General features: G+C 37.7%; 2 protein-coding genes across 2 annotated transcripts in view; one reads left to right on the top strand and one right to left on the bottom strand.

Annotated features, from left to right (window-relative positions):
- Window positions 1–24,143, top strand: part of LOC308363391 (uncharacterized protein) — a gene marked incomplete at its 5' end in the record, with an annotated part of 83,694 nt that extends 59,551 nt beyond the window's left edge. The window contains 51 exons of the mRNA XM_080836202.1: window positions 34–117; window positions 304–384; window positions 769–837; window positions 2,595–2,684; window positions 3,018–3,086; window positions 3,496–3,585; window positions 3,729–3,818; window positions 4,060–4,149; window positions 4,253–4,315; window positions 4,415–4,477; window positions 5,726–5,782; window positions 6,008–6,085; window positions 6,174–6,263; window positions 6,352–6,435; window positions 6,556–6,624; window positions 6,785–6,874; window positions 7,701–7,778; window positions 8,019–8,108; window positions 8,233–8,322; window positions 8,511–8,600; window positions 8,727–8,789; window positions 9,053–9,115; window positions 9,220–9,276; window positions 9,411–9,488; window positions 10,185–10,259; window positions 10,995–11,075; window positions 11,170–11,238; window positions 11,467–11,556; window positions 11,794–11,871; window positions 11,977–12,066; window positions 12,241–12,330; window positions 13,412–13,501; window positions 13,602–13,664; window positions 13,884–13,946; window positions 16,978–17,034; window positions 17,133–17,210; window positions 17,319–17,405; window positions 17,891–17,971; window positions 18,108–18,176; window positions 18,568–18,657; window positions 18,823–18,900; window positions 19,049–19,138; window positions 19,315–19,404; window positions 19,507–19,596; window positions 19,693–19,755; window positions 20,016–20,075; window positions 20,160–20,285; window positions 20,565–20,690; window positions 21,886–21,969; window positions 23,154–23,192; window positions 23,574–24,143. Coding sequence (XP_080692328.1) covers window positions 34–117; window positions 304–384; window positions 769–837; window positions 2,595–2,684; window positions 3,018–3,086; window positions 3,496–3,585; window positions 3,729–3,818; window positions 4,060–4,149; window positions 4,253–4,315; window positions 4,415–4,477; window positions 5,726–5,782; window positions 6,008–6,085; window positions 6,174–6,263; window positions 6,352–6,435; window positions 6,556–6,624; window positions 6,785–6,874; window positions 7,701–7,778; window positions 8,019–8,108; window positions 8,233–8,322; window positions 8,511–8,600; window positions 8,727–8,789; window positions 9,053–9,115; window positions 9,220–9,276; window positions 9,411–9,488; window positions 10,185–10,259; window positions 10,995–11,075; window positions 11,170–11,238; window positions 11,467–11,556; window positions 11,794–11,871; window positions 11,977–12,066; window positions 12,241–12,330; window positions 13,412–13,501; window positions 13,602–13,664; window positions 13,884–13,946; window positions 16,978–17,034; window positions 17,133–17,210; window positions 17,319–17,405; window positions 17,891–17,971; window positions 18,108–18,176; window positions 18,568–18,657; window positions 18,823–18,900; window positions 19,049–19,138; window positions 19,315–19,404; window positions 19,507–19,596; window positions 19,693–19,755; window positions 20,016–20,075; window positions 20,160–20,285; window positions 20,565–20,690; window positions 21,886–21,969; window positions 23,154–23,192; window positions 23,574–24,142 — 4,532 coding nt within the window. The 3' untranslated portion in view covers window position 24,143. The remainder of the gene's footprint in view (window positions 1–33; window positions 118–303; window positions 385–768; window positions 838–2,594; window positions 2,685–3,017; window positions 3,087–3,495; window positions 3,586–3,728; window positions 3,819–4,059; window positions 4,150–4,252; window positions 4,316–4,414; window positions 4,478–5,725; window positions 5,783–6,007; window positions 6,086–6,173; window positions 6,264–6,351; window positions 6,436–6,555; window positions 6,625–6,784; window positions 6,875–7,700; window positions 7,779–8,018; window positions 8,109–8,232; window positions 8,323–8,510; window positions 8,601–8,726; window positions 8,790–9,052; window positions 9,116–9,219; window positions 9,277–9,410; window positions 9,489–10,184; window positions 10,260–10,994; window positions 11,076–11,169; window positions 11,239–11,466; window positions 11,557–11,793; window positions 11,872–11,976; window positions 12,067–12,240; window positions 12,331–13,411; window positions 13,502–13,601; window positions 13,665–13,883; window positions 13,947–16,977; window positions 17,035–17,132; window positions 17,211–17,318; window positions 17,406–17,890; window positions 17,972–18,107; window positions 18,177–18,567; window positions 18,658–18,822; window positions 18,901–19,048; window positions 19,139–19,314; window positions 19,405–19,506; window positions 19,597–19,692; window positions 19,756–20,015; window positions 20,076–20,159; window positions 20,286–20,564; window positions 20,691–21,885; window positions 21,970–23,153; window positions 23,193–23,573) is intronic.
- Window positions 24,144–24,151: 8 nt separating this feature from the next.
- On the bottom strand, window positions 24,152–25,820 carry cUnh14orf119 (chromosome Un C14orf119 homolog). Its single transcript, XM_080836924.1, has 3 exons — window positions 25,701–25,820; window positions 24,984–25,343; window positions 24,152–24,831 (listed from the first exon to the last, which is right to left on the bottom strand). Exons 2-3 carry the CDS (start codon window positions 25,341–25,343, stop codon window positions 24,658–24,660), a joined length of 534 nt encoding a protein of 177 aa, XP_080693050.1. The 5' UTR covers window positions 25,701–25,820; the 3' UTR covers window positions 24,152–24,657.
- Window positions 25,821–27,686: the final 1,866 nt, after the last annotated feature.

Here is a 27,686-nt window from a genome sequence, read left to right as displayed (position 1 = left end):
CAACCTTGGCTTAACTGGAATGCTACCTTGCAGAGTTGGAGAAGCTGCTGAAAGAAAAGCTCCAAGAGCTGGAAGATTTGAAGAGAAAAACGACCAATGTCCCTGGATATAAAGAGAGTGAGTTATTTTGGACGAATTTTACACAAAATGATACAAAAGCCTGTATATATTAAATTAAATTAAATTAAATTCTATTGTATTTCTTCAGCGCCAAAATGTTAAAATTGTCTCTGTATATATTCACATAACGGAGAGTTCACTGTAACGAAGAGTTGTAATGTGCCACTCCTGCTGTATTTTCAGTCACAATGATTGTCGAAGTCATACAAAAAATAAACAAGGAGACTGATGAAACCACAGACAAGCATTTACAGCGCATGAATGGTGAGTGCCTGTGCTCTTATGGTTCCTGTCAGAAAGCAGGAAATATGAAACAGAATTGTTTCCAACTTCAGTAGATGGGGTTGTATTTCGGATAGTCAGATAGATAAATAGATAGATCAGAAGATCGATAGACAGAGTGAGTCAGTCACTCACCCATTGATCCTTGAGGGGAATTGTGTGGAAATCAGCATTGATGCTTCACATAAACCCTAGTGTTTCTTAGTGTTATTTGAAGCATCCTGTTCAGACACTGGCCTTTGACATAGAAGAAATTCCTAAAAGGATAAGATAAATGTTAATATTTGTCTGCTTTTATGACGGTTTGAAAGCTAGGTTGGAATTGATTTTGACGTTTATTTTAAATGTTATTTTTCCTGCACACAGAGTTTCAGGCACTGGTAGACAAGCTTATGGGTCAGCTGAAGACCAAGACTGATGAGAATAACCAACTCGGTGAGTGAAAATACTCCTCAGTATTTGAGTTTTTATAATCTGTAATGCATTAAATACATTCTGTATTACATAAGTTTGGGATCATATATCAGGGATTCTTGAGATGAGGGACAAAACATGTCCGTGAGATAAAACTCATTGTAATTCTTAAAATGTGTTTAAAAAATGTGAAATAATTAGATCAAACAATAAAACAAGAGCTTATTTTGCCACAAAACGTTAATTAATGTTTTTTACAAATGTTTTATTATTTTACATCACCTAGTGTGCTGCCTGAACCTAAAAATACCCTTGTCCGAAAGGAAGATTCATGACTTTACAATACTTAAACAATAGTTTTAAATAAAATAAAACAAACACAATAGCTACTGTGATCATGTATTTTAAGTAATTATTCAAACTGTATAGAAATTTACTACTTAAAAAATATATTTATGTACTTTTTACGTGATTGAAATTGTGTCCGGAGTTTCTGTCAACACCATAAGATTTTTCTAAAAATGCAAAAAATCAGGCATTATATTGGCCAACTCACTCTCTAAGGACCCCTTTTCCACTTCCTGTTTGGTGGACATGCCATGAGGCCACTGCTCTGGTTAGTAAATATTTCTAATTTTTTCCTGAATTATCTTCTTTTATAAAACCAGCTATGTCACAACCATAGAGTGTCAACACCGTGGACGATAAAATTCAAGGTTTATGTGATTTTATTAAGAAATAAAAGTGTAATCTAACTTTATTGTTGAGGCCATATGCAGCTAGTGAAAAACAAGATGGCTTCTGCAAAGAAATCACATGTTATGATGAAAAATAGAAGATTTCGTCAACACCATAAGACTCCATTAGACTCCATTAGACGTCAACACCATAAGACATTTTGTCTTATGGTGTTGACAACTTACCTTATGGTGTTGACAAAAATGGACTTAAATGTACCATTTGCCCATTTAATTAAATTTTATACATTACTATTGTAGTGTCATTACTTCCTATTTTAATAATATATCTTATGTGTATTTAACATTTCATGAATATCATAATTTCTGTTTCGTGCGTCAACTCCATAAGATGGGTTTTCTCTTCATGTTTGTTGTTAAAAAGACATTTTATTACATTGTCTCAGATTATCTCAATAAAAACACTGCATTTCCTAAATAAATTTGTAAAACCTGTATTTCTGACTCTCATTGTTTGTTTTTGAGAATAAAACATACATTTGTAAATGTATATTTCCCTAGTTATAATAATCGGCAGCTTGATCATATAAATATTTTAAAGTAAATGTATTTGTTTAAAAACATGGATAGAATAACACAACTTAAAATAACCTCCAAAAGTCAAAATACTGCTATAAGTTTATTCAAAATACATTTTTTTAATGTTTCTTGGTGTCTTATGGTGTTGACAAAATCCCAGGCTTGTCCGGCAAACATGACAAAATGGTTAAAAATGTTAAACCTGGGAGATTGTATTTCAACAGCATCAAAAGGCCAACACCTGGGACAACTATGATATATAAATATATTTAGGAAAAATCAACTTTTTATTTTTAGAAATTAAAAACCCATTTTGTCCCTTGTCTCAAGAATCCCTGATATCTATTCTCTCTTGTGGGCCATCTTCTATGCATTTGTTTTCTTCTTTTTTTTTAGGCCTGGCTAGGAAGTAAACAAGGAATGAAAAATAACCCTACTAGCAACTTATTCATTTTTTATTAGAATATATCTCAATCTAATACATTTTTTTTCCCCTCTCAGTCGTACAAATCTATGTCCAGAAGGGAACTGAGGCTATGTTAACCAAACAGATAGCATTTCTGAAACACGAGTATACAACGAAGATCGAAGGTAAGCATGCATCACAAATGCATTCATTTTAATCACCCTGAAATCCATTAGCCTTCACATGATGCTCACCTGTTACCACTCACACAGATGTCATTGCCAACAATCTCAGCCTGATTTGCCTCAGGTTTGCCTCAGTCAGTTCAGGCTCCATCTGATGTACTGAAATAATCATAATAACAGATTATAATCAGCTGTGTGCGTAGTATATCTGTACCTAACCATTTCTGTACTGAATTCGTAAGTCACAATATGTGTGTCACACAAGTCACATTTCTAGTCATGTTTTCTATTACCAAAGTAAGGGTCTAATATGAAAATCCCTGTTTGTTTCAGTCCTTCAGAAGACAGTGGAAGACAAAGAGAAACAGCTTGAGGTAGAGAGATCCAAGTGTGAAAAACTGGGTATGTCACTTAAATTCAAAATTCTGTCTTAATTCACCAATTTGCTGTCAGGGGACACACACATCTTGTTGAATTAAATGATATTCCAATCTGAAAGTGTTGGGGAACAGTATCAACTATTTGAGGGTTCTTCTTAGCTCTTAGTTCTTAGCAAATCAGTATAATCCTGGACACACAGAGCATTTTCTGCCTCTTAACAAGGCTATCACGTATATCACGGGTCACGTGTGTGTAATGTACAAGAGCTTATTCATTTCACTGAACTTGAAAATGTCACATTTCTACAATTAATTTAGCTGGGAAAGCCCAGTGTCCACAGTTTTGATTGATTTCCAATATTATTCCATTTAAATACCGGGTGTGGTCTGGAGCAAAGTAATTCATTTTGATGTTGCCTCTTACCCTGTAGCTGCACGGATAGAAACATTGACGCTAGAGATCTCAAAATCACAGACCGACCTGTCAACTTACAAGAAGACTCATGGTGCTACAATAGCAGGTAATTACAGATCTAAACTGAGAGTACATGATGTCTACACTTACTAAGAAACATAAAGAAAAAAACTAAGCGAATTGAAAGAGGATGTCTGAAACTGATTGATTCCTCTTATCTGCTTTTGCATCACACTGGGATTATTTCAGCGTTGGAGGAGGAACTTAAGAAGATAACTCACCAGCTACAGGACGCCATTGCAAAACTGAAGACAGTGGAGGGGGAAAATGCTGAGAAGGGTTTGTGGCTTACTGTCATCAGCATAAAACATGTTTTGCTAACGTAATATTGTCACCAGGCTGCTCTCAGTTACTTGGAAGGGAGTGTGTGGTTAGTGGAGCCATTTTTTACAAAATGCCTTTAAAATTAAAACAATAGTCTTTGAAATTAAATAATGAACAGGCATTTAAATTATGCATCACACACATACACATCCACACAAATATCCTGTGCAAACTCATCCTTCCAATCTTTTTACAGTCCTTAAAATCATTAACCTGCAAACAGAAATGACGGCTATAGTGAATAAGGCGGTTACTGAAAAGCAAGTTCTGCATGTTGAAATTAGAGGTGAGGAATATACCCCGTCATATACTACAGCACATGCTGGGCATATCAATCAGCTTTTACTGGTATCACAAATGAGCTCACACTCCACTACCAACTCCTCCAGGTCTAAAGACGGAGCTCATCGTCTGCAAAGAAGAGAAGAGCAAACTGATCCACATCATAACAGGTGAGGTCATACACTGCTAAAGGATGATACTCTGCACTGTGTCATATCATACATAGTGTGTTTGTTACCAACACGTCATCCTCTCGCTCCTTGATCTAGACCTGAAGACCAATGAGAAGACAATAATGAATCAGTGCAGTCACCTTAATGACACATTCTGGGGTGAGAAGCATTTTTTGTATTGGCTCTTGATTGTCACTGGTGTTTGCACTGTCTAGAAGTAGAATAGCATGTTGTCTGCATGCATTATCGTCCAGTTGCTCATCTTCACTTTAAAGTGGAGCAGTTTAACTTACATTTCCATAACGATTGTGCAATTTATGATAAAAGCACTAATCTGGCATGAAAACTGATAAAGGGGTTTTAATCACAATTAGAAATGGAAGTGCTTCAAATAAGGCTTCTGGGGGAACTTTTTTCAAATTGGGCACCAGATGAGATTTTATCCCAGAATACATTATTATATGACAATACATATACGCAATTTGAAAAATATGTATTCATTACATGCTTTGTGATTCATTTACTCTAAATGTCATATTTTAATTTGTGAAAAATCTGATAGATTTGCCATTGAGGTGAGGTGACCAAGTAAACCAGCCTGGGCAGTGTGATGTTCACCACACAATAATGGCAAACAACAGATACTTCAATGGATTTTATTTAATGAAAAAAACCTTTAATTTATTCCTGATTAACCCATCTCATCGTTTGTCTAAACCTAGCGAGTTAACAAACTTACGTAATGTCAGACTACACAAACAACTAAACCACTGATTACATCTGGTTAGCTTGTGAACTTAAAAAACCTGTGTCTTCTAACTTTGCTTCGCCTTGGTCAGATGCAGTGTTTTTTTAATATACTTTAGTTTAGTCAAGTAACAGTTTGTTCTTACAAATATGTTTTGAAATATTTTACAAATTACCTTTGGGTATTTTGAAGTTCTGGAATTTGCCATTTCGAAAATGCTTGCTCCCCATCAAAAGCAAGGAGTGGGAAAATATACACTTGTTCTGTAACGCAGACTGGCCACTATTCCAATCCATCCAATATGGCAAAGGCTTAGCAGTTTATACAATTAGTGTAAAAGTTTTATAATGAATTGATTGAAAATACCATGTTATTTTGACAACCCTATTAATATAATTGGAACACTTCAAAAGAAAGCATCTAAAAGTGATGAAAAGTGTAAAATTCCATCTATTTTAATGGGTTTTTGAAAGAAAAGAATGAAAGTCAATGTGGAGACACTGAAAAGGTACAGAAAAAACTGAATGTAAAAATGAACTGGAAAGTGATATTAAGTGAACACAGGTTTGTCTTTAGTTTGTCGTTTAGTCCTTTTGCTTGTATAATGACTTTGATAGGCCTTTTACCACTTGTCTGATGTGTTTTTTTCTCTGTCACAGAGCTGAAGACAGAGTTTGACCAAACATTAACGAAAGTTGATAAGAACTCGGAACTGAGTATGTATCTGCTACTGTCTAAATCAAACAGATACCTTTTTAATATTTCTCTAATATGGTTTAATGGCAACTTTATTTAAATAAGTTTGCATTGTATATGTACACCTATTTGTGTTTATTATAATCTGTAGTAAATCAATATCCAATGAATGAAAATACTTCATATATGCATGATCAGCAGATACGTACAGTATATATGTCTTGAGCAATGTTTTGCACCTTCAGTTTTTAGGATGAACATGTTGATTCTGGAAATTGAGACACTGCAGGAAAATATAGAAGGGGTGACAGGTGATACGACTGGTGAGTAGGAGTTGTTCAATTCTATAAAAGAATATTACCTTCTAAGTTGTATCGCTCCCTTTAAATAAATATGTTTGTCTGTTCTCAGTGCTGGAGACAGAGCTGCAGAGGAAAACCAAAGAACTGGAAGAACTGGAAAATCAACTGGGATTGAGTAATAGAAAGGACTCCAAAAACAGTATGTTTTATCCATTCTTTAAACAAATACATACCCTTGAACACCATATGCAATAAATGCTGGACAACTTCCCTGTGTTCTCTTCCAGTCAAGAACATCTTGACTATCATGATACAGAGAAGGAAGGAAATAGAACAGGAAAACAATGACATATATCTGCAACGGATTGATGGTAAGACAGCAAATACTGTATCACAAAAGTAATAAATGGTAGTATGTTTAATAAAGGGTTAATCAGCATTTGAACCAAAGACTTTGTCAAACCCACAGTATGTTTTTGTCTTTCTTACAGCACTAGAGAATGAGCTGAATGAGAGGATTGCTCTGCTCAAGGGAGAAGAAGCTGAAAGAACAAAACTGTGTAAGTATACTAAAGAGACAGCCTTTGTGCGTCAAAAATACATTCATGCACACCAGTATCATGTGCACATATTCCTGTATTCAATCCCACTGTGCAGACTCCAAGTAGAACACATAACAAATTGACGTTTAAGTGTAATTAAAGTTGAATTCTCTTTCAGTGATCAAGATAATGTCCATGGAAGAGGATTTGACCTCTTTGCAGAACAGAATATCAAAAACTAAAGTAGAGTCCTCCAAAAAGATAAAAGGTGGGTGCCACCTGTATAGAACAGAGGAGAACAGAGAGAGGAAGACGGAAAAGGCAGTGAACAAGTCACATGGTGTCGGTGATTGGCAAATCATTTGTTGCTGATAATATTAAAGGCTAGGTCAGTGATTCTGGGAAAAGGTTGTTGATAGTTAAGCTCGACAGCAAACAGAGTGGACAGCTAGAGCAGGGGACCACACCTTTAAAGTGGCTTTTATTCTACTACACTACAGTTCACTACACTTACTTCTCTTAAAATGTAATCTGATTTCCTTACTCACTACTGTCTGGGAAAAGTCATCATAATGCTAATGACTTCTTATTTACTTTGAAACACATTTGTTAAGCCCGCTAGAAATGAGAAACTAAGCAAGTGGTTGTAAATACATTTTTTAATACATTTTTGTAATGCATTATACATTTTTGCATGTAATGCATTATACATTTTTGCATGTAATACATTATACATTTTTGCATGTAATGCAAATACATTTTGTAATGCATTACTCCCGCCCATGGCTACTGTATTGCCTTGTGCTCATACGTGATGGAAGTGTAAATGTATGGTTCACTACATAAAACTGACAGAGAGAATGCATGTGTTAGTGACTGACATGTGTGTTTTTTTTTATATATATATATGATCATTCACAGACAAATCGTACCTGAAATCAGTCAACAAGTTTCACTGTATATTTTAATGTTTTGACCCTGTGACTGATAACCCAGTGGATAAGAGGGATTGTATTAAAAGACAGAAACTGCAATTTAATATTGTAACAATATGTGCTCTGTTTGGAATCAACCTTTGCTCTTCAATGTTTCAGAGCTTCAGAGACAACTGGACCTGAAGTACAAAGAGATCAATGAGCTGAAAGTAAAAGACTGTGGAGTCAATGCTTTGAGTAAGTAAATTGTGGATTGTGGAAAAGCAGATGTTAAAAAATCAAATGTCTTAGATTCTCCCAAATATCTTATGTTTGTGTTGATACTTCAAGGTTACATATATGACTACTACGTACATGCACAATAAGAAATGTATTTATTAAAATATCATATTCTAATATACAGGATATTACATGTAGTAGCTTATTGATGTATTGTATTTTATGTATTGATTTGATGGCCTCATTTTGAATTTCCAGAGGAGAAGATTGCAGAATTGGTGGCTGAAGCCAATAAACTCGAGTTGGAATTAACTAGGACAAAACAGGCCGAAGAGGACCAAATCAAAGGTGCCTTGCTTTTTTTAGTTTGTGTCACTGAGGGGGTTACTGCTGAATTCCGTGCCAATACCAATGCTGGTATGTACTTGTTGTATTTGGTGGTCCACATGCAAACAAAATGTGCATTTGGCAGAGCTGGAGGAACGTCTGACGGAGAAGAAAAAACAACTGCAAATCAGCAGAGAAAGATTGACAAGTCTGGACAACGAAAATGGAGATCTACGTAAGCAACTTACGGTTTGAATTTGTAACGAGAAAAAGGGCTTAAAACAATTCTGCCTAGATAAAAATCCTCTCGCTGACAATTATATGAATTCAATCAATAGAGCAGAACAAGCACACATTTGCAGCACAATAGACTTCTTGTACACAGACCTGTATTGAAAGAGATTTGTCTCTTGTCTTGATCAGTTCTGAAGCTGGTTGCTATGGAGAGTAAAATGAACACCGTTATATCTGGGTCCAAAAACTTTGAAGAGACCTCAGCTGCCATAATTAAGGGTAAGAATTTTGTTCTTAGGCGCTCCTAAGTTTGAACATATACTGTGATTTTGAGAAGTCTGTAGCAATGATAAAGTGGAACAAGGGTGAGTGAGCTGTCCATAAAAATGTGTTTTATTTGCACAGCCCTAAGAGAAAACCTGAAAGTCAAGGTGGAGGACAATAACCAACTGCAAATCAAAATTAAAGGTATGCTGCAGGCAGGCTACTCGGAAACACACAGCCACCCTGGTATTGGCTCCAATGTATACTAGCTATACATTACCCACGCAAATGTACCAGAACAATATATATTTCTTAAAAACATCTAGAAGTATTCTTATAATAAAAAATGAGCTAATTAAAAAATCCCTCTTGAGCATCCCAAGACATTTAGGAGTCATCTCCTTAAGAATGGCTCAGGTACGGCACCAACACTCTGTTTTTCTGTTTCTGCCCTCCTTTCGACTCAGCCCTGGAGACAACCATCAAGGAAATAGAGGACAGCTGTGCAACACTCAAGCAACAACACACAGGTGATAAGTCCCAGCGGCCCTCTTTTGCCTGATTTGTTTGTTATAATGCCTGTTTACATGGATTCTCACACTTTATTATTGTAATTCTCACTTCTGCCACACAGATCTGAAGACAAAGTTTGAGAAGAACATGAATGAAATTGGAGACATCCCAAAATTAAGTATGGCAAAGACAGTGCTGTCCAATTTTGCCAGCTCATTTTCATGCAAAAAAAAAAAAATACAAATGAAATGAAATATAAAGTGTTAATCCTTATATTTATGGACTGCATCATTTTAATACTCCTTTTCTCAGTTTTCAGGATCAACATGTTGAGCAGTGAAATTGCAAGGCTGAAGAGGCAGATAGAGAGTCAGACTGGAGATAAGACAGGTGAAGGTTCCAGAAAGCTCTCTCCCAAACAATGCAGCTTAGACGCTTAAAAAATATCATTGGACCTTCTAATGGTGTTAAAGAGGACCCATTTCTGTCTTTTCATTCACTGTGTTATATAGCTTTTTGTGCATGTAAAGGTCACAAAGTTCAGAGTTCATGCCAGAGGGAGTAACACTCCAACAGAAAACACTTTCTCAGCTGCCTGAAACGCCTTGAAAAACGGCGAAAAACCCAACTTATTTCCATATCTTATTTTAGATCCATATTACTACACCATTGAGTCATCCTCTTTCTTAGCTAAATATTTGCTCTAAGAAGGGTAACGCTGGTTAGTTTTGTATACTAGTGGCAATGGTTGCTAAGGAAAGAAGAGTCATGCTTTAACCCTTAGTGCCACAGAAGTTGGCTCAAATTGTTGAAGACGGTAAAAATATGTGGATTTAATTGAAAATCAAGTCATTTCTATGGACCTGTTCTAAACTTTGACATGCGCCAGACACCGTCAGTGGGCATGGCCTTTACAGAGCGTTTAAGACAGAGGGTAAATAGGTGTACAGTATGACAAACAGAATGTGTTTTTGGTACATTGAAGCATGTAAATCTATTCTAGTAGACCCCCAAAACATTTAAGTTATGAACGTTGAAAATGAGCATAATATTCCCTCTTTAAAATTTCAACATGTGCTTACCTAGAACTGAATAAGGAATTGAAGATGAAAATTGAAGAACTGGAGAAACTCGGAGCAAATACTCCAGCTTCCACGCAAAGTGAGTTCCACGCATTTTGACATCCCCAGAATTTTCATAATAACTGTAGCAAACAAACAAAGGTGGGCTTTCTTTGGCTTCAACACATTGATTATGATTATGAACTTAACAAAGAAGGCACAGCTGAAGGGCACACCATCATTCACACTGATGGTCTCATTTACTGTGGACAGACACACAAGAAATAACACACACAGTATGCCTGTGTTAGTTCTTGTTTGTCTGTCCACAAAATACTTACTAGACACAAAAGGGATACATAACCTGAACGATAACAAACACAAAACAGTCCCAACACTCGTGGCATTATGGTAACCCCCACACACTACACATATTGTATAGACTCAGAAGTCCCAGGGGTATTCTGCCGCAATACAATTTCAGTGAAGAATGTAAAAAGTATGTGTCAAATGTGTTCCTGTCAAGAAGCTGTCCCTGGCACACCTTAAAACTAAACATTAAAATAAAATGTTTTCACCTTTTTTACTTTACATTTGAATCTAATCTAATGTCTAATGGTAATAATAGTATCAGAATAATATTGTTAGGATGTGTATGTATGCTGTAGGTACATAGATATTTCATAGAACTGCTGTATCTCCGCATGCAATACAGCTATCAGGTCTTAAATGAATAACTCATCAGCGAAACAGAGTGCATTAGAAATAATGACCCAGTTTCATACATACTTCAGATGTTTATCCTCACAAGTTTTTAATATTCATTCTCGTTTAGTAAAAGAGCTCATTGCTGTTATACGAGAAAGAGCTGCATCAAAGCAAGAGGACAATGCAGATTATTTGAAACATATTGCTGGTAAGAAAAAATTGTTATAGAGAAAATTATAATACGTTGAGGGGGGACATTCAGACAGATAATTCCTCTTAATGAACTCTGGTCCTCTTAACAGAGCTAGAGGCCGAGCTGTATGAAAGGATTGTTGACCTGCAAGGTGAAGAAGCAGAAAAGATCAAAGCAAGTATGTGAGGCCTGCATGTGTGAAAACTTACATTTTAAAACTGAAAATCAAAAATGCAACTTTAAGAATTTGTACTTCTCTTACTGTTTACTTCTACTCTTTACTGTAAAACAATGGCATTTAAAACAAGAAGCCATCAATGCCGTATCAGTTCGAGTACTACTAAAGTTTACTTTCAGTACTTCTTCAGTTTACTGTATCTATTTGTACTATCCTCTGTGTTCTCAGTGATTCAGGTGATGGAGCAGCAGGAGGCGATCACCATGCTGGAAGACAAGTTATCCAAAGTCAGACTGGAAGCTTCCAAAAAGATTGCTGGTTGGTGCCAAACTTTTGTGGTTTCACTTATATGATATTATACGTAAGGGCAGCGAAACGAAATCAAAAAGTCTTGCATCATTTAATAGAAATAAAAACTAAAAAGAAAACAGATATTAGATGGTAGAGATAGAGAGATAGAGGTCATGTCGAGAGAGACTGGAAAAGGGGGATAATGTTACAGCATGTCAACATGATGTGGTTGTCTTGTGCTCAACAACAATTAACTATTTACAGCATTTGAGGATGACCTGGCGAGGAAGCGCCAAGAGATTGACAGAATAAAAGCTGATGACTGTGGAACTGGCAAACGGAGTGAGTGGGAGAACTTCCTCATGTTTACTTAATGCGTTCTATGAGTAGTATTCTTACAAAGCAAATAATGTTTCTTCTATTCTTCATTATTCTTTCATCTTTAAGAGGAAGAAATTGCTGCTTTGGAGAAAGAGGCCAGAAATTTGGAGGCTAAGTTGAAAAAATTCAGACAATCCTCTGAGAAAGAGATGGAAGGTGACCTTTGATCCTAACCTACTTCAACTCTTGGGCTTACTGAAAACAGAGTTATTATTTTATAGAGACATATTTGTCATAATTTGACATGTTAACATATATCTTTAATTCATGTATTTATAATACTATTCAGATCAGTCTAGTTTGTTTCTAATTGTAATATATATTTTGTAGAAATGATAAAACAACTTCAGGAGGCAAAGGAAGGGCTGATCAGCAGTAATAACAGACTGCAGCATTTGGATAAGGAACACGGAGCACTTAGTAAGTAGATCAGCCTTTTATTGTTTCTTTCTGTTTGCCACAAAGGTGTCCCTTTATACGAAAATATTGGACTAGGCAGAGGAAAACTGGATAAGCATATAACGGGACACCTCGAAGGCCATTATCCTGCTTATGTTCAATTCAATCAAATCCAATCGCATTTATACTGTATATCACCAATCACAATTTAAATTGTCTCTAGGCACTTCACAGAACACCCTAGAGCAAGTGCTAAGGCTGCTAGGGAAAGGAAAATCTTAGTTTGGCCGGGTATAGAAATAGAGATAGCAGAGGGAAAAGAGGGGACAGAAGGAAAGGAAGGAGAAGAGAGAATCAGGAGCAAGCAGATGGAGCAGATTATCAGGATATTCTCCCTGTTGCCATGTATTTATTTTAGGCATGCATGTATAGCCTACAAAGAAAACATTTGGTTCAGTTTAAAAAGAAGGCCAACAGTGATAGTACTTGTAGTCCTACTTTCTTTAGTCACAGACAAGGATAATGTTGGATACTTTGCTAGGTAACAGTTGATTATTGTTGCTAAGCCCAAATCCTTTAGCTTGCTAGCTGTTTCCAACTCTGTGCTTGCTATCCAGCTATCCTGCTGGTTCTCCAGTTAACATGTTATTTAACCACAGAATTTGTGGTGTTTACACCACTTGGCAAATGAGAGTATACATCTATGTTGTTCATTCATTAGCTCGCATGACTACACACTCACTGTAGTACCCTTGGCAGCTTTTCAGTCAACTTTCATTTACTATGGTTGTTATATCTACCATTCAAAGTTTCCAGAGCGCAGATATAGAACTTTTTTACTGGTTCCACTTCATAGGAGTTCTTTTATACAGAAAATCCTGACACCTGCCAGCCAATCAGAAGTGATGTATGTTTTTTTTATTGTGTAATGAGAAATATGAACACACATGAGCATTAATGTAACAAATGTCTTCTCAAACACTGTGTTTCAATGTGTTATACCATATTACGTACCACAGCACATGAATGTTCTTGGCCATTTTGAGACAAACATTGCACCATATCCATGGATACTAAATCGAAGTTTTTTATAACTCAATAGTCGGCAAGATGATTACAATGCAGGATAAAATGGATCAACTCTTAAATGAGAACAAAGACCTGAAACAGAGAATGGCAGAGGAAGTTGATGGTAAGGAATGATTGGTACTTGTATAACTTTCCAGAGATTATAGTTTTTGATGGCCGGATCAGAAAAACATACCAATGTAAAAAATTACTTATTTTCTCAGACCTCAAGAAACAGCTCAGTATAAAGGAAGAGGAAAATGCTAAAATAAAAGCTGAAAACAATGGTAAGACTCTCTGGAAATAAAAAGACACACTAACATCACACAAATTCTTCTTCTCTATCTCTTCCAACATGAAAAGAGCTATGCTCAGCATGAAAAACAAATGTTTAGAAGTACAATTTACATTTTCTGACATTCAAGTTGTGACCCATATATGCAGGTCTGACATTTACATTACATTAAACCTGTTTTTTTTTTCTCTCTCTTCCCTCTGCTTTCCAGCCTTGGAGAAATCTAAACAGGAAGTAATCGACAGCTGTTCCACAATTAAGGAACAATACACAGGTGATATAGTTGTACTTGGTGTCAGGGGCGGACTGGCCATCGGGGATATACCGGGGGAATCCCTGGTGGGCCAGCGGGGTTGGGATGGTCCAAAATACCGGTCCACTCCAATCAGCACGCGTTCCTCACCACTGACTTCGCCGGCACTGACTATATTCTATGCTTTGCAGAACACGTATAATTGACTCTGTTATCTATGGGGAGATACATTCGCGGACTAATTGTTATACTACTCCAAGCGATCTGTATTTACAATTATGATGCCTATTTTTCGAACATTTTCTGAAGTGTCTTCTTTACTTATCTAATGTCTTCCGTCAGTATAATTTTGTTTTAGGCGTTATTAAATCACTCTAGCCTTTTCAACACTTGCATCACTAAATCGCAGACACCTTCCACACCCCTCTATTCACACACACACACACACACACACACACACACACACACACACATACACACAATCACACACCCAGCATGCAACACTACTGATACCACTGATCTTCACACCCCATTGTATGTTCTGTACTGTTAATTTCTAAAATATAGTTCATACCAGGGGCGGCTTGTCCATAGGCGATTGGGGCGACGCACTGCCTCGGGGGAGTTTTTTTTCTGTCAGATTCTACCACTAGACCGTCTGATCCATAGACATATATACATGTACATATACATGTACACAAACATGTATATACGTATGTCTATGGTCTGATCTGCCTCTGAACCATTCATTGTCGAATCAGCCAACAGTCACTCAGGCAACAGTCAGACCAACGTGGTGATACAAATGACCCCGCCCCTTTTTGGGGCAAAATGGAAATCGCCCCAGATCTCTCTCATTGACTCTCATGTTAAATCAATTTTTAACATTCAGTGCCACAACTGGATTCGCTCTTTGAAAGTCGGCGTACTAACGAAGATAAATGACAACAAAACATTTAGGACTTCCTAGACCAAACATATCCATTCAACAGGTTTCTACAAAGGGGTTGATATCTTATATCCAAGAATTGGAATGAAAGAAAATTGCTAGCAGGCTGTGAAGTGGCTAACGCGGTCTGTATTCCCATATACCATGGTCATGTTTCATAGGTTTTACAGTGTGAATGTTAGCTTCTTGCACTTACACTGAGTTATTTTCTATGTGATGACTTAGCTTTTGCCATTACTTTCAAGATCAGTCAATAAATATAGTTGGTTTTGACTTATATATAGACTTATATATAATATAGGCTACTTATATATATATATATAAATGTCTTAACATATATGTTGCCCCCTTCTTTATGTTGTTACTGGACATATCACGTGTCCTGTTAAGCTTTGTTGCATCATTCAGCTTTTGATACATATGAATAATTAAAAAGTTGGATAGCTTAAAGTGGAGTCACATCATGTTTGCTCCAACTTTCTTTCATAGCTTTCCACCTGTAACTAGCTACTCTAGCTATGTAGGTAGAGGGGAAATATTTCTGTTGTGTGATCTAGTGGTCAAAAAGGTATTGCTGTATGAGTTAATTAGCTAACAACAAATTGATACAATTGTCTTCCTTAATGTAACTACTGTATGGGTCGCCTTAATCATTATCAAAATATGCCCCCCCTGAGAATTTTCTCAGGAGCCACCTCATACTAATTCTACCCTCTGATTCCAGTTTCTTTATTGCGAGGTATTTCTCCGCTGACATTCATTCCTTAAGGCTCTGTAGTTATACATATAACCATCTGATACTAGCCCAGAGTTAAGCATATTCATCAAGCAAACTATACCTACCTTGGAGTGTTACAATAGCCAATATTATTGTATTCAATGTGTCCATCCAGGCAAATTGGTGGATTCAAATGTTATAAAAAAAATCATATATGATGTCATTTCTTTGTAACCATCCAAAGTAATGTTAACTGTATGGGTATTTTTCCAAGAAGGCCACATACTGGTCGATACGTGCAATGCTTTAAGTGTGCAACCCGCCTTGTATTGAGGGGGCAGTGCGCCGTGTATTAAGTGGGCCGGTCTGACAGTAACTCCCGGGCCACTTTTTCCCCCCAGTCCGCCCCTGCTTGCTATAGACTTTTGGCTGACTTATTTTGGTACCACTTTACAATAAGACTCCACTATAAATGGTTTATAAAACGTTTATAAATAGGTTATAAATTAGGTTGTAAACCCTTTGTAAGTCATTATTAAGCACTTATACATGAGTTATAAACACAGTTTGTATACGTCGATGCGGGCTCACTATTTGGGAAGATCCCCATCTTGGCAACCCACTGTCTTTCCCTTAACTTGCTCTTCTAGCCTGATTGCACACTCCCTACCATCAAAAGGAGTGGGAACGAAACGGAAACACAAGAAGCCCCCCCCCCCCCCCCCCCCGTAAAGGCAAGATATAAAACTCAAGCTCGCTATTTGCCGTGGGCGCGCTGGTCTGTGACCTTCTGACCCATGTCGACACGTCACTAGCTAACAAAGGAAGCACAATTTGTCTGGATGCTACTGGAGGTCCTAAAATTTCCCTCTGGAATAATAAAGTATCCATCCATCCAAGATCAAGTCACTGCTTACTACTCATTACACAACAAATCACCCTTTATTAATCAGTTACTAACATTTATAACTGGCGAAACGGAGCCTTATTGTAAAGTGTGAAACACATCATCATCTAGTAATCAGTTACAAACATTTATAACTGGCAAAATGGAACCTTATTGTAAAGTTTTGTTTTGGGGGGGCACGTTGTGAGCCCCCCCCCCCCCCCCCCCCCTCCCCAAAATGGTAGGGAGTGTGCAATTGGGCTAGTAGAGTAGAGAGAAAGGTAAGGGATAAACAGTGGGTTGCCATCGATGTATAAAAACTGTGTTTATAACTCATTTATAAGGGCTTATTAATGACTTACAACCTAACTAACAACCTATTTATAAACCATGTATAACCCATTTATATGGAGACTTATTGTAAAGTGGTCCCCTTATTTTCTCTGTTTTGAGATGAGTTTACATTGGATCTCCAACTTTACAAACCTCTACCTCACAGATCTGAAGACGAAAGTGACAGAAAACATGAGACAAATCGAAGACGTTCCCAAATTAAGTATGGCAATACAGCGCTATTCTGTTTTACATTTCAGCTTTTTAAAACAAAGTCTAAAATATTTGAAGTGTTACATGTTTCTTGAATATTCTTCCTAGTTCTTAGGATCAGCATGCTGAGCAGTGAAATTGAGAGACTGAAGAGAGCCATAGGGGGCAAAACTGGAGATGAGACAGGTGAAGGCTCCAGCAAGCTCTCTCTCAAAACATGCAATTGAAGAATAAAAAGTATGTCTTTGAACCGCCTTATGTTTATGCAATTATACATGTATGTGACTTACTTAGAACTGAAGAAGGAATTGGAGGAGAAAATTGAAGAACTGAAAAAAGTACAAACAGAACTTGGAGGGAAGAGTCCCGCTGCCACACAAAGTGAGTTCCACTTTTCTACTCCCAGGCTTTTCACAGTGAGAGAAGCGTAATGATGTATTGACAATTGATCTTAATACTGTATCTCTTTTGCACTTGAAATTAAAACATGTCCTCTTAGTCACCAACCAAAATCACCTGCTTTACACCCACTCACTGGCTGCCAGAACAAAAACTGGACTGAAAAAACTGTCTGTAGCTCATTTCCAGGTGATACTATCAGTAAGATTTTTTCTGCTGACACAAAGTCAGGCTATGCATATCCTTATATGTTTCTGCAACAATTCCAACCTGATCCAAGCAACATTCCAGTCAAATCACTATAGACCATAATATAATATTATATGTGTGCTCATTGTGGTCAGTCTATAACATTTTATTTCTCTCTTTTACTGAAAAGTGTATCCAAATCCTTGCCTGTATCTTGATAGTATGTGCATCTTTAACAAAAATTAATCACACCCCCTATTATATTTACCTCTCCTCAGTTAAAGCGCTCATTGCTGTATTAAGGGAAAGAGATACATCAATCCATGAGGACAACGAGGAGTACTTAAAACGCATAGCTGGTAGGAAAAATGGTGATATCTAGGATGTTATATGTAATAACAGCATATTTTTGTAATTTTGCATGTGTGTGAAATATAAGATTCATGACTTTCAGTCAGAAAAACATTCTTAATGAACTCTGGTCTACTTAAAAAGAGCTAGAGGTTGAGCTGGACGAAAAGATTGCTGCCCTACAAGACAAAGAAGCAGAAAAAATCCAATCAGGTGAGTTGCATTAGCCTATATTCACATATGTACGCACTAAGAATTAGGCAATATTACTTGGACTTTGCAAAGCTTTTGGCCACATAATTTCTGACTTAGTGTTACTTTTAATGAAATAACATATTTCACAATGTACTAATGTATGATTTTAGTAATGATGAATCAAGTGTTGTTAGCTTTTTTGCTTTAACATAGTTTTTTCCCCAAAGGAACAGCTACGGTAAATGCTGTAATGTGTTTGTATCCTCTTCAGGCATTAATCCCATCACTTCTGTGTTGTTCCCATCATACTCTGCCGGTTTAGCTAGTACCACCAGTATTACTTCTTGAAAGTATCTAAGGTCATTGGGGATGTATCACCTTCTTAATCCACCCTCTGTCTCTATTTCAGTGATCAGGGTGATGAAACAACAGGACGAAATTAGCCAACTGAAGGACAGGTTATCTAGAGCCAGAAAGGATTCTTCCAAAAAGATAAATGGTTGGTGTCATGTTTGTGTGTGTGTGTTTTTTTACTATTTTCATTGTGTGACATGAATTTCTTACTAAACCATTTTTCATTTATAGGTGGAGATGTCATTCTTATTTTTTAAAGTGTCACCAAATAGCTTGTTCACATGATGTGGGTGTGTTTGCCTTTTTTCAGCAATAGAAACTGAGCTGGACAAGAAGCGCCAAGAGATTGATAGGATGAAAGCTGAAGACTGTGGAGTTGGCATACGGAGTATGTGTACCAGTACCTCCTGTGTATGAGTGTGTGTGTGTGTGTACCAGTACCTCGTGTTTAACTAGATACTTATACATAGCATTCAATGAAAAGTTCTTGTGGGATTCCTATGAATATTTTGATCGTTTTATTTTCTTATTTTCAGAGGAAGAAATTGAAGTCATGGAAAGAGCAGCCAGAGATTTCGAGTCCAAACTGAAACAGCTCAGACAGTCCTCAGAAAAAGAGATTGCTGGTGATAACATCATGTCCAGTCACAATTCACATATCAATGTTCCTCCTTCTCCTGCTAACTGTTAAGACCTTCTGAAATCAAACCTATTGAAACTTTGTATCAAACTCTGTAAAGGTCAGTATCAGACTTTGAAGCTTAATGTGGTTAAATCATGTTACCATCATTTCCACTCTCAGACTTGATGAACAACCTTAAGATGAAGGAGGAGGAGCTCAAAGCCAGTAGTGAGAAGCTGGGAAGTTTAGACAAAGAAAACGGGGCACTGAGTAAGCTGATCAATCCATTAAATCTGCGATGTGCAAATGTTTCTTTATGCTCATATAGTAAACCATGTTTGCATTTCTTCTCCACTGTGTTTGACCCCTCAGTTGTAAAGACCATTAAAATGCAGGATAAAATGAACACACTTCTGAATAATAAGAAAGACCTCACACAGAAGGCAGCAGATGAGATAGCTGGTGAGACATGGTGGCTACCTGTGCTTTTTCTTTTATGATTGTGATACATGATAAATGGCTCAAAGGACTACGATTTAACATTAACTATCCTCTCAGATCTCAAGAAACAACTCGGAGAAAAAGAACAAGAGAATGCTAAACTGAAAACTGAAAATGACAGTAAGGTTCAAAATTACAAATGGCTACTTTAACCAGCTTTTAGCTGTCAAGAACATTAAATAAATATAAAGCACTGTTATTCTTTAGCCAGCTTCAATATTTCATTCTTTGCTTATGCTTAAGGCAATTAGCTTCATGAAGCTAGTAAAAATATGCCAATGGCTATTTTTTTTTTTTACAGCAGTCTCCTTATATTCAGAACTCTTGCAATTTCATGTAATGCTCCAGCCTTTCAACTGTTAACTATTTTTTTTATGTAGATCTGAGGGTTAGTGTAGGTGAGGCTAAAGAATGTGCTCGTCTCAGACTGACGAATGAAGGTGAGACTTTTCCCTCTTTCATGATGAAGTTCAGTTCAACTTTCCTGATTCTTCATTGTCAAAGTGAACTGCTCTTTTTTCCAGACATGAAGAAGCAGCTGCAAAGAAAAAATGAAGACATCACCAAGCTAGAGGGCGAAAAGGAAGAGGCCTTAGGCAAACTTAAGGACAGGGAGGCTGAGCTGAATGCCGAACAGAAGAAAGCCAAAGGTGAGATGGAAATGTGTTTGGCATACTGACCAAAGAGTCAGCGCTTTGCTGAGACCACAAACACAATCCTCACACACCTCTTGCCGGTGCTTTGCTCATGTCTTCAAATGGTTTTAGTACTTTGGGGACAAAACAAAAGAACATCATTCTTGTCAAGTCTAGTTGACTGATAAGCTTGCTGGATGTTTTCTTTCATCCCTGTTTAATAATGTAAAACTTTGACTTGCGTAAGCTTTCATCTCCCTTGTCTAAACTGCCAATGTGTTGAATGTCTGTCAGAAATGAAACAGCAGCTGGACAAAAAGGACACAATCATTTCTAAATTGCAAAAGGACAAAGATGATTTAGTGTCTGCAAAGAACACCAATGAAGAGACGCTGAAGAAACTACAGGAGACATCTGATGGTGAGACCCAAATGTGTTTCTCATTGGCTCAGCCACAGTCATAACACTAACAGTCGGATGTAGCCTGTGTAGGTCAGCGACTCCCACCCAACCCGTGTCTAAAATAAATATTTGAATGACAGATTTGTTTCCAAATTATCTTGGTAGAAGCTGAATTTGATGATTAGAAGTGACAATCAACTCAAAGCCCAACCTTAATATTATAGTAGGCGGCCTACTGTAGGCCATCACTTTTTTCATACCAGACTTTTGATTTGATGGATATGTGATGTGATATCTTCAAGCAGCTATAATAGTTGTTGCTCACTTAAAAACATGTTTCTCCCTAGAGAAACCAAGGAGTTCAACAGATATTTAAAATGTTTTCAGTTATTCAAACAATATTTGTTTTAAACGTTTTAAATGAAAGTGTCAAAACTACTCATTCACCCCTCCACCCTATGTAGCAAATGGTTTTAGTACTTTGGGGACAAAACAAAAGAACATCATTCTTGTCAAGTCTAGTTGACTGATAAGCTTGCTGGATGTTTTCTGTCATCCCTGTTTAATAATGTAAAACTTTGACTTACGTAAGCTTTCATCTCCCTTGTCTAAACTGCCAATGTGTTGAATGTCTGTCAGAAATGAAACAGCAGCTGGACAAAAAGGACACAATAATTTCTAAATTGCAAAAGGACAAAGATGATTTGGTGTCTGCAAAGAACACCAATGAAGAGACGCTGAAGAAACTACAGGAGACATCTGATGGTGAGACCCAAATGTGTTTCTCATGGGCTCAGCCACAGTCATAACACTAACAGTCGGATGTAGCCTGTGTAGGTCAGCGACTCCCACCCAACCCGTGTCTAAAATAAATATTTGAATGACAGATTTGTTTCCAAATTATCTTGGTAGAAGCTGAATTTGATGATTAGAAGTGACAATCAACTCAAAGCCCAACCTTAATATTATAGTAGGCGGCCTACTGTAGGCCATCACTTTTTTCATACCAGACTTTTGATTTGATGGATATGTGATATGTGATATCTTCAAGCAGCTATAATAGTTGTTGCTCACTTAAAAACATGTTTCTCCCTAGAGAAACCAAGGAGTTCAACAGATATTTAAAATGTTTTCAGTTATTCAAACAATATTTGTTTTAAACGTTTTAAATGAAAGTGTCAAAACTACTCATTCACCCCTCCACCCTATGTAGCTTTGAAGGAGGAGAAAAAACAACTTCAGCAATCATTGAAGACAAAAGAAGACGAGAACAAAGAGCTTAAGGAGAAATTTAAAGGTGAGTTATGTTGTTAGTCATGTTGTTGGCTTGCGGCGAAATTATGACTCTGTTATCAGTTACTTCGGGGTAGTCAGTGGTCACCAAACACAGCCATGGACGGATTATGAAACCATGAGCCCATGGGCCTGGAACTTTTTAATAGTTTCTATAGTTTATGTACATATAAGAGTTTGCTACTGGCGATTTTGCCCCAAAAATGATGAAAACCATGACAGAGACAGGTTTACCATTTCAAGGGGATATATAGCATAACCATAAGGTATCCTGGATGTTCTAAAATAAATATATCGTTGATCAGTCTCATTAAACTAGCGAAGACTGACTGAAGACACTATGTGTGAGAAAAGTAATGAGGCAGGGCCTGCTTTGCCTACGAACCCTCCGTGCTGGTTGCATTGTCTATAGGTACGCCCCTGGCACACATGCACATTTTCTAACACATTGCAGGTACACTCAAATAAAGCCAACTGCAAATTAACAAAATACCCCTTTTTCAACAACAAATAAGAGATACATAACAGCGACTTTATGCAGAGGCTCTGGCTTAGAGCTCCCCTGAGCTCATGGGCCCCGTTCAGTAATCCATATCTGAACACAGTTTATAACCCACTTTACTGTCCCATGCTGGCATTTTCATGCTGCATTGGCCACAGATCAGTGTCCTGTTGAACACACCTGGACCATAGAGCTATACTTTTTGGCTCTGCTTTGCTTTGTAACAGAGCCTAGGGAGGTGATATAGAGACCAGTTTTATTCCAGAGCCTGTAATGTAATGTTAGATCCAAAGGGCTCTGAACTGCCATCATTACAACTTTCTCAGACCTAGGTTACATAGGTAACATAAATCTACAAGTTCAGCCAGGAATTTTAGTTTCATTACAGAGTCTAGTAACATGTTCCCTATGATCATGCATTATATAAAATATGGAAGATCTCCTCATGTACTGCTGAACCATATTTTTACACTGAATAAGAAAAGATTCCGTAATAACACTGGCAAAGAGAATGCAACTGATTAACTGGACAACAGCCTTTTGAGTGTACACTTTATAGACAAGCCCTCTGCAGAGTCTTCACTTTTCAGCTACTTACTTTCCCTCTTGTGCTGTTTTTTTAAGAAAGTGCTTAGGATGGACTGTAATGAAATTGAATTAAGTGAATTTGGTTTTACCCCCTACAGATTTTGAGAGAGAAAAATCAGAAAAAGCTATCCACATTTGTAAGTATATGAATGCTACTGAATGTTGTTGCACAGTAATAGTTTCTAACACAACATTACCTGATCTGTCTAGTCTTCTAGACAGTAGTACAGGAGGTAGAGAAGTTTAAAAAAAAAAAAAAAAATCTATACGCAGTTAATTATTGAATGCACTATAGAAGCGGTTGGTCTTGCCACAACTTTTAATTTTATTTCTCCCAACAAACTCACACTTCAAATTCTTCTAAATTTGCAAATAATATTAAAAATATAGGAAGAAAACCAAACAAAACTAAAGTTTAAAAACAAAAACCATAGACTGTTTTTTGAGCACATTTACAAAGGTTGGATTGAAGAATTTGCTTGATCATCTGTTTTGAACACTTCTTTTTCTTCCCACAGCTCAGCCAGCCATAGACCCTGACACAGCGCACCCAAAACTCCAACTGTCAAATAACAACAAAGAAATGAGGCTCCTAAAGACCCCGCTCAAAGTGCCTGACATCCCAAAACGGTACAATCATGTTACCGGGGCCATGGCTAGCATTGGGTTTGAGAAAGGCAGGCAGTACTGGGAGGTCGGCGTGGCTGGAAAACCTTGTTACATCATAGGGGTGGCTGGAGAAACAGTTGCAAAAAAAGGATCCATAAGATTTAACCCCAGGTCTCTATACTGGACCATGGTCTTGACAAGGAGCGATGTTCTTACTGCTACCGACAAAAGAAAGGTATTGGTGAGAGGGGAAGGGCAAGCCAAGCCAGCCACTATTGGAGTGCTAATAGATTTCAAAAAGGCAGAAATCTCCTTTTATGACGCAGGGACTAGAGCTCACATGTACACATTCAGTAACGTTGACGTGAGGTCAAAACTCTTTCCGTTTATGAGCACATGTGAGGACACTGAGGAAGGTTCACCTCCACTGGTGTTCAATCCAGTAGTCTCTGCTGACTGGCTGAAGTCTAAAAAATGACCTTCATAAAATGTACTTCCCACTGCTTCCACTGAATACTCAACATTTATTTGTATCAAGTGCACCCCAAATCTGCTGAATCCCTGCTAGTGTTATTAGGTTGCACTGTAAGCACATGGGGGAAAATAAAAGCAATTATATTGAATCACTTTTGTTTTCAGTTGTCGTTATTATAAACTCTTCTCAATTCATTGACAATACTGTAAATCAATAGGTAGGTTGAGTTTGGAATTATGGGAAAATATATGTATATTGTAATCCTTCGTTCAGCACTACCATATATATATATAACCTAAAAGGGTCCAACCATCTCTTGTGGTCTCAAATTACGTGTTCAATTGTTTGAATTAAGTAAGAATGAAGTAAGAAAGCTTCTCCATTGTGCTGATTTTATATTGAAGTCTACCTAAGAAATAAAAATGCTGCAGAAGGCGATGCAGAAGCATGTGGTTTGCAATTGTCCACCGTCAATAGCAAGGCTAAGGCCTGATTGATATTCGCTTAAATATAATGCTTCAGTCCCGCCCAGCTGTGCCTGCCACCCCTCTATAGAAGTGGGCGACAAAGATGGGGTCTCTCTCCTCTAGGCAGTTAATAAAGGCGTTTCTCTCCTCCTCGGTCCATGACTCAAACCACTGCGTCCATAACCGGAGCTGGCACTCAAAGATGTTAGGAAGTCGGTCCTTCACCTGTGAGACAGATAGGCACAATGTGACTTGCGTGTGTAAGACAAGGAAGCATTTGGCATTCTGATTCAGCATAGTTATAATAGCTGACAGGATTGCCATCATTACGTTATTAACAATGCCCTCTGATGAACCAGCATCAGTAAGGTTAGTACCTGCATTGTAGTAAGCTGCTCAAGTAGGCTGCACACTTTTCCAGGCACAGCTTTAGTTATAAGGTCCTCCAGAAATTGCTGTCTTTGAATAGCTCCCCAACTCAGAAACCAGCTCAATACACAGCGCTGCTCCTGAAGAGTCACGAATGAAAGAGGGGATACCCTCCCCGACCCGGATCCAAGGGGGGTACACGCCAAATCTACTAAGGAGGGCGCTTTAAAGTCAGGTGGGGCATTTGGAAAATCTGCTGAAGATGGTGGCGACGAATAAATCCTATTATGTCCCGTTGCCTCAAAAGGAGGTGGCACCGTCGATGGCTGTTGAGTAAGGTCTTGACGCACATAAGGAAACCAGGACATCTGCAAATATTTGCAATAAAATCAACCTTGATTCGAGAATGTCATCGATGTAACTTACATGACCAAAACCATCTATCTGGATAACTGCACTGTTACTTGAGTGTAGCCTTCTTATCAAGTTTGTGACTTAAGTTCGACGTTACTGAACCAGTAATTGGAGCAATTTACTTTAATTATTTGCATATATCACAACTGGTCGATCATATGTAGAATACAAACTAGCTGTGTTCTCATAGCACAATTGTTCACATTCTGACTGGGACCTTATAGATACGTCTCCTAGCTACATAGCCTAGCTGGTTTGTCTATACAAAGCCTTTATTCTCGCTTTTCCTTCTGCAAGCAAGTTTCACACACCTTAAGAGATATTCATTGGTCTTCTACTTTTAGAAAAGTCTTCCTTGCAGCATTCCACGATGTTCTTCGCCAGTAGATTATGGCATCGTTCCGTGAGCAACGTTAGACAAATTAGCTGGCTCAACTTCCGGACACATTTAGACATACATGTATCAAAATAAAAGCCATCATCAGAATATAAACATCTGTTGTAATATTTGCATAACCACGATAACAAAAAGCAAATGGACCAAAAAAAAACATAACACTGATAACCTACACAGGTGAAATTGCATTATATTTAATAGGAAGCCACTGAGACACACATCACATTCTACTAATAAAAAACGATTGTGTCTCAATAAAAGTGGGGTGGAATGTATTCCAAACATCCTAAATCGTGTTTATCAGTGATGAATCTCGTCAATAACTACACCGCAATTTTTTTTAAAGATTCGTGATCAAGTGGAATGACATTATTTTCAATGCGAAAACACTGACACAACACACTCTACTGATTACACTTAAAGTTAATGGGCCATACCACAGTGCCCTCCACAATTATTGGCACCCTCAGTGAATGTGACCAACACAGGCTATGAAAAAATATGTTTTTGCTGTTTATCCTCTTGGTCTTTCACTAAAAATATATACAAAAATCTTACCTTTTCATTGAAGTAAAAGTATTGAAAGAAAAAGAAAATGTTGACATTAAATAAATATTATTCTCCAAAACAGGTGTGCCACAATTCTTGGCACCCCTTAATTTAATGTTATGTGATGGAGTCCATAATACCAGGTATCCTAACAAGATGTCGAGGGCCTTTGGAACAAAACCAGCCACACAACATCAAAGATCCGCCACCATACTTCACATTGGGTATGAGGTGCTTTTCTGTACGGCTATCTTTCTGTCTACGCCAAACCCACCTTTGATGTTTGTTGCCAAAAAGCTTTGAATACAGTTTGCCAAATGTAAGTCAGACTTTCAATGGACCGAGTTATATGGTCAGATGTGACCAAAATAAAGCTTTTTGGCAACAAACATCAAACCAATAAAAACCTAACAGCCCCCTCTAGGAAGCTTCAAATGGGCCGTGGTTGGACCTTCCAACAGGACAATGATCCGAAAGCACACCTCAAAAATCGACCGCAGAATAAAGGTTTTGCCATGGCCATCACAGTCCACCGACCTAAACCCCATAGAAAATCCGTTGAAAGAGCTGAAGCCGAGTCTTCAAGCGTTGACCTAAGAATCTGAAGGATCTGGAGAGATACTGTATGTAGAATGGTCTCAGATCCCGTGCCATGAGTTCACCAACCTCATCACGCATTACAGGAGAAGACTCAGAGCTGTTATTTTGGCAAAGGGAGGCTGCTCAAAACATTAAATTAAGGGGTGCCAATAATTGTGGCACACTTTCAATATTTTTTTAAAGCAAAGTAGCATTTTTCCAGGAGATACAAAGGGTTTTGCATTTTTTGTTAGTTGTTTTGGGATTTGTGTTTAGAGTTTTGAGAAAACGAGGCATGCTTTCAAAAAATGTGTGTAAGCAATTGAGAAAAACTGTGCATTTTGTATACAATTTTATGTCAATACAATCTAGTGTTTGGTTTTAAAGATAGCTTAATAAAAGTAGGGTTGAATATCTTTCCAGGGGTATGAGCTGCACCCTCAGTCTCAGTGTTTCCCTGCTCACTCTCGGAGCAAGACAGGGGTCAGAATGGAGCCAAGGTCGCAGTGGAGTACCACTGTCCTTATCCGCCATTCCACCCCACCAGGACTCTAAACTACATCAGACAATTCAGCTACAACAGCACATAGCCCAATACACTGGACCTATAGCTTCGGTCACACTCGGAGCAATACACCCATACCGCAGCCCTAGGTGTCCCGCAACCTCATTTGAAGGTTGTGGAACTAGTCCATCTTGGGCCCACCACCTGTACGCCCATAGGACCAGGGGCAGATGTTGCTCCCAGTCTCGCTGTTGGTGGCTTGTCAGG

Source organism: Sprattus sprattus (assembly GCF_963457725.1).
Source record: "Sprattus sprattus genome assembly, chromosome: 4".
In the NCBI taxonomy this organism is placed as follows: domain Eukaryota; kingdom Metazoa; phylum Chordata; class Actinopteri; order Clupeiformes; family Clupeidae; genus Sprattus; species Sprattus sprattus.
This window is presented reverse-complemented; position numbering and strand designations above follow the sequence as displayed.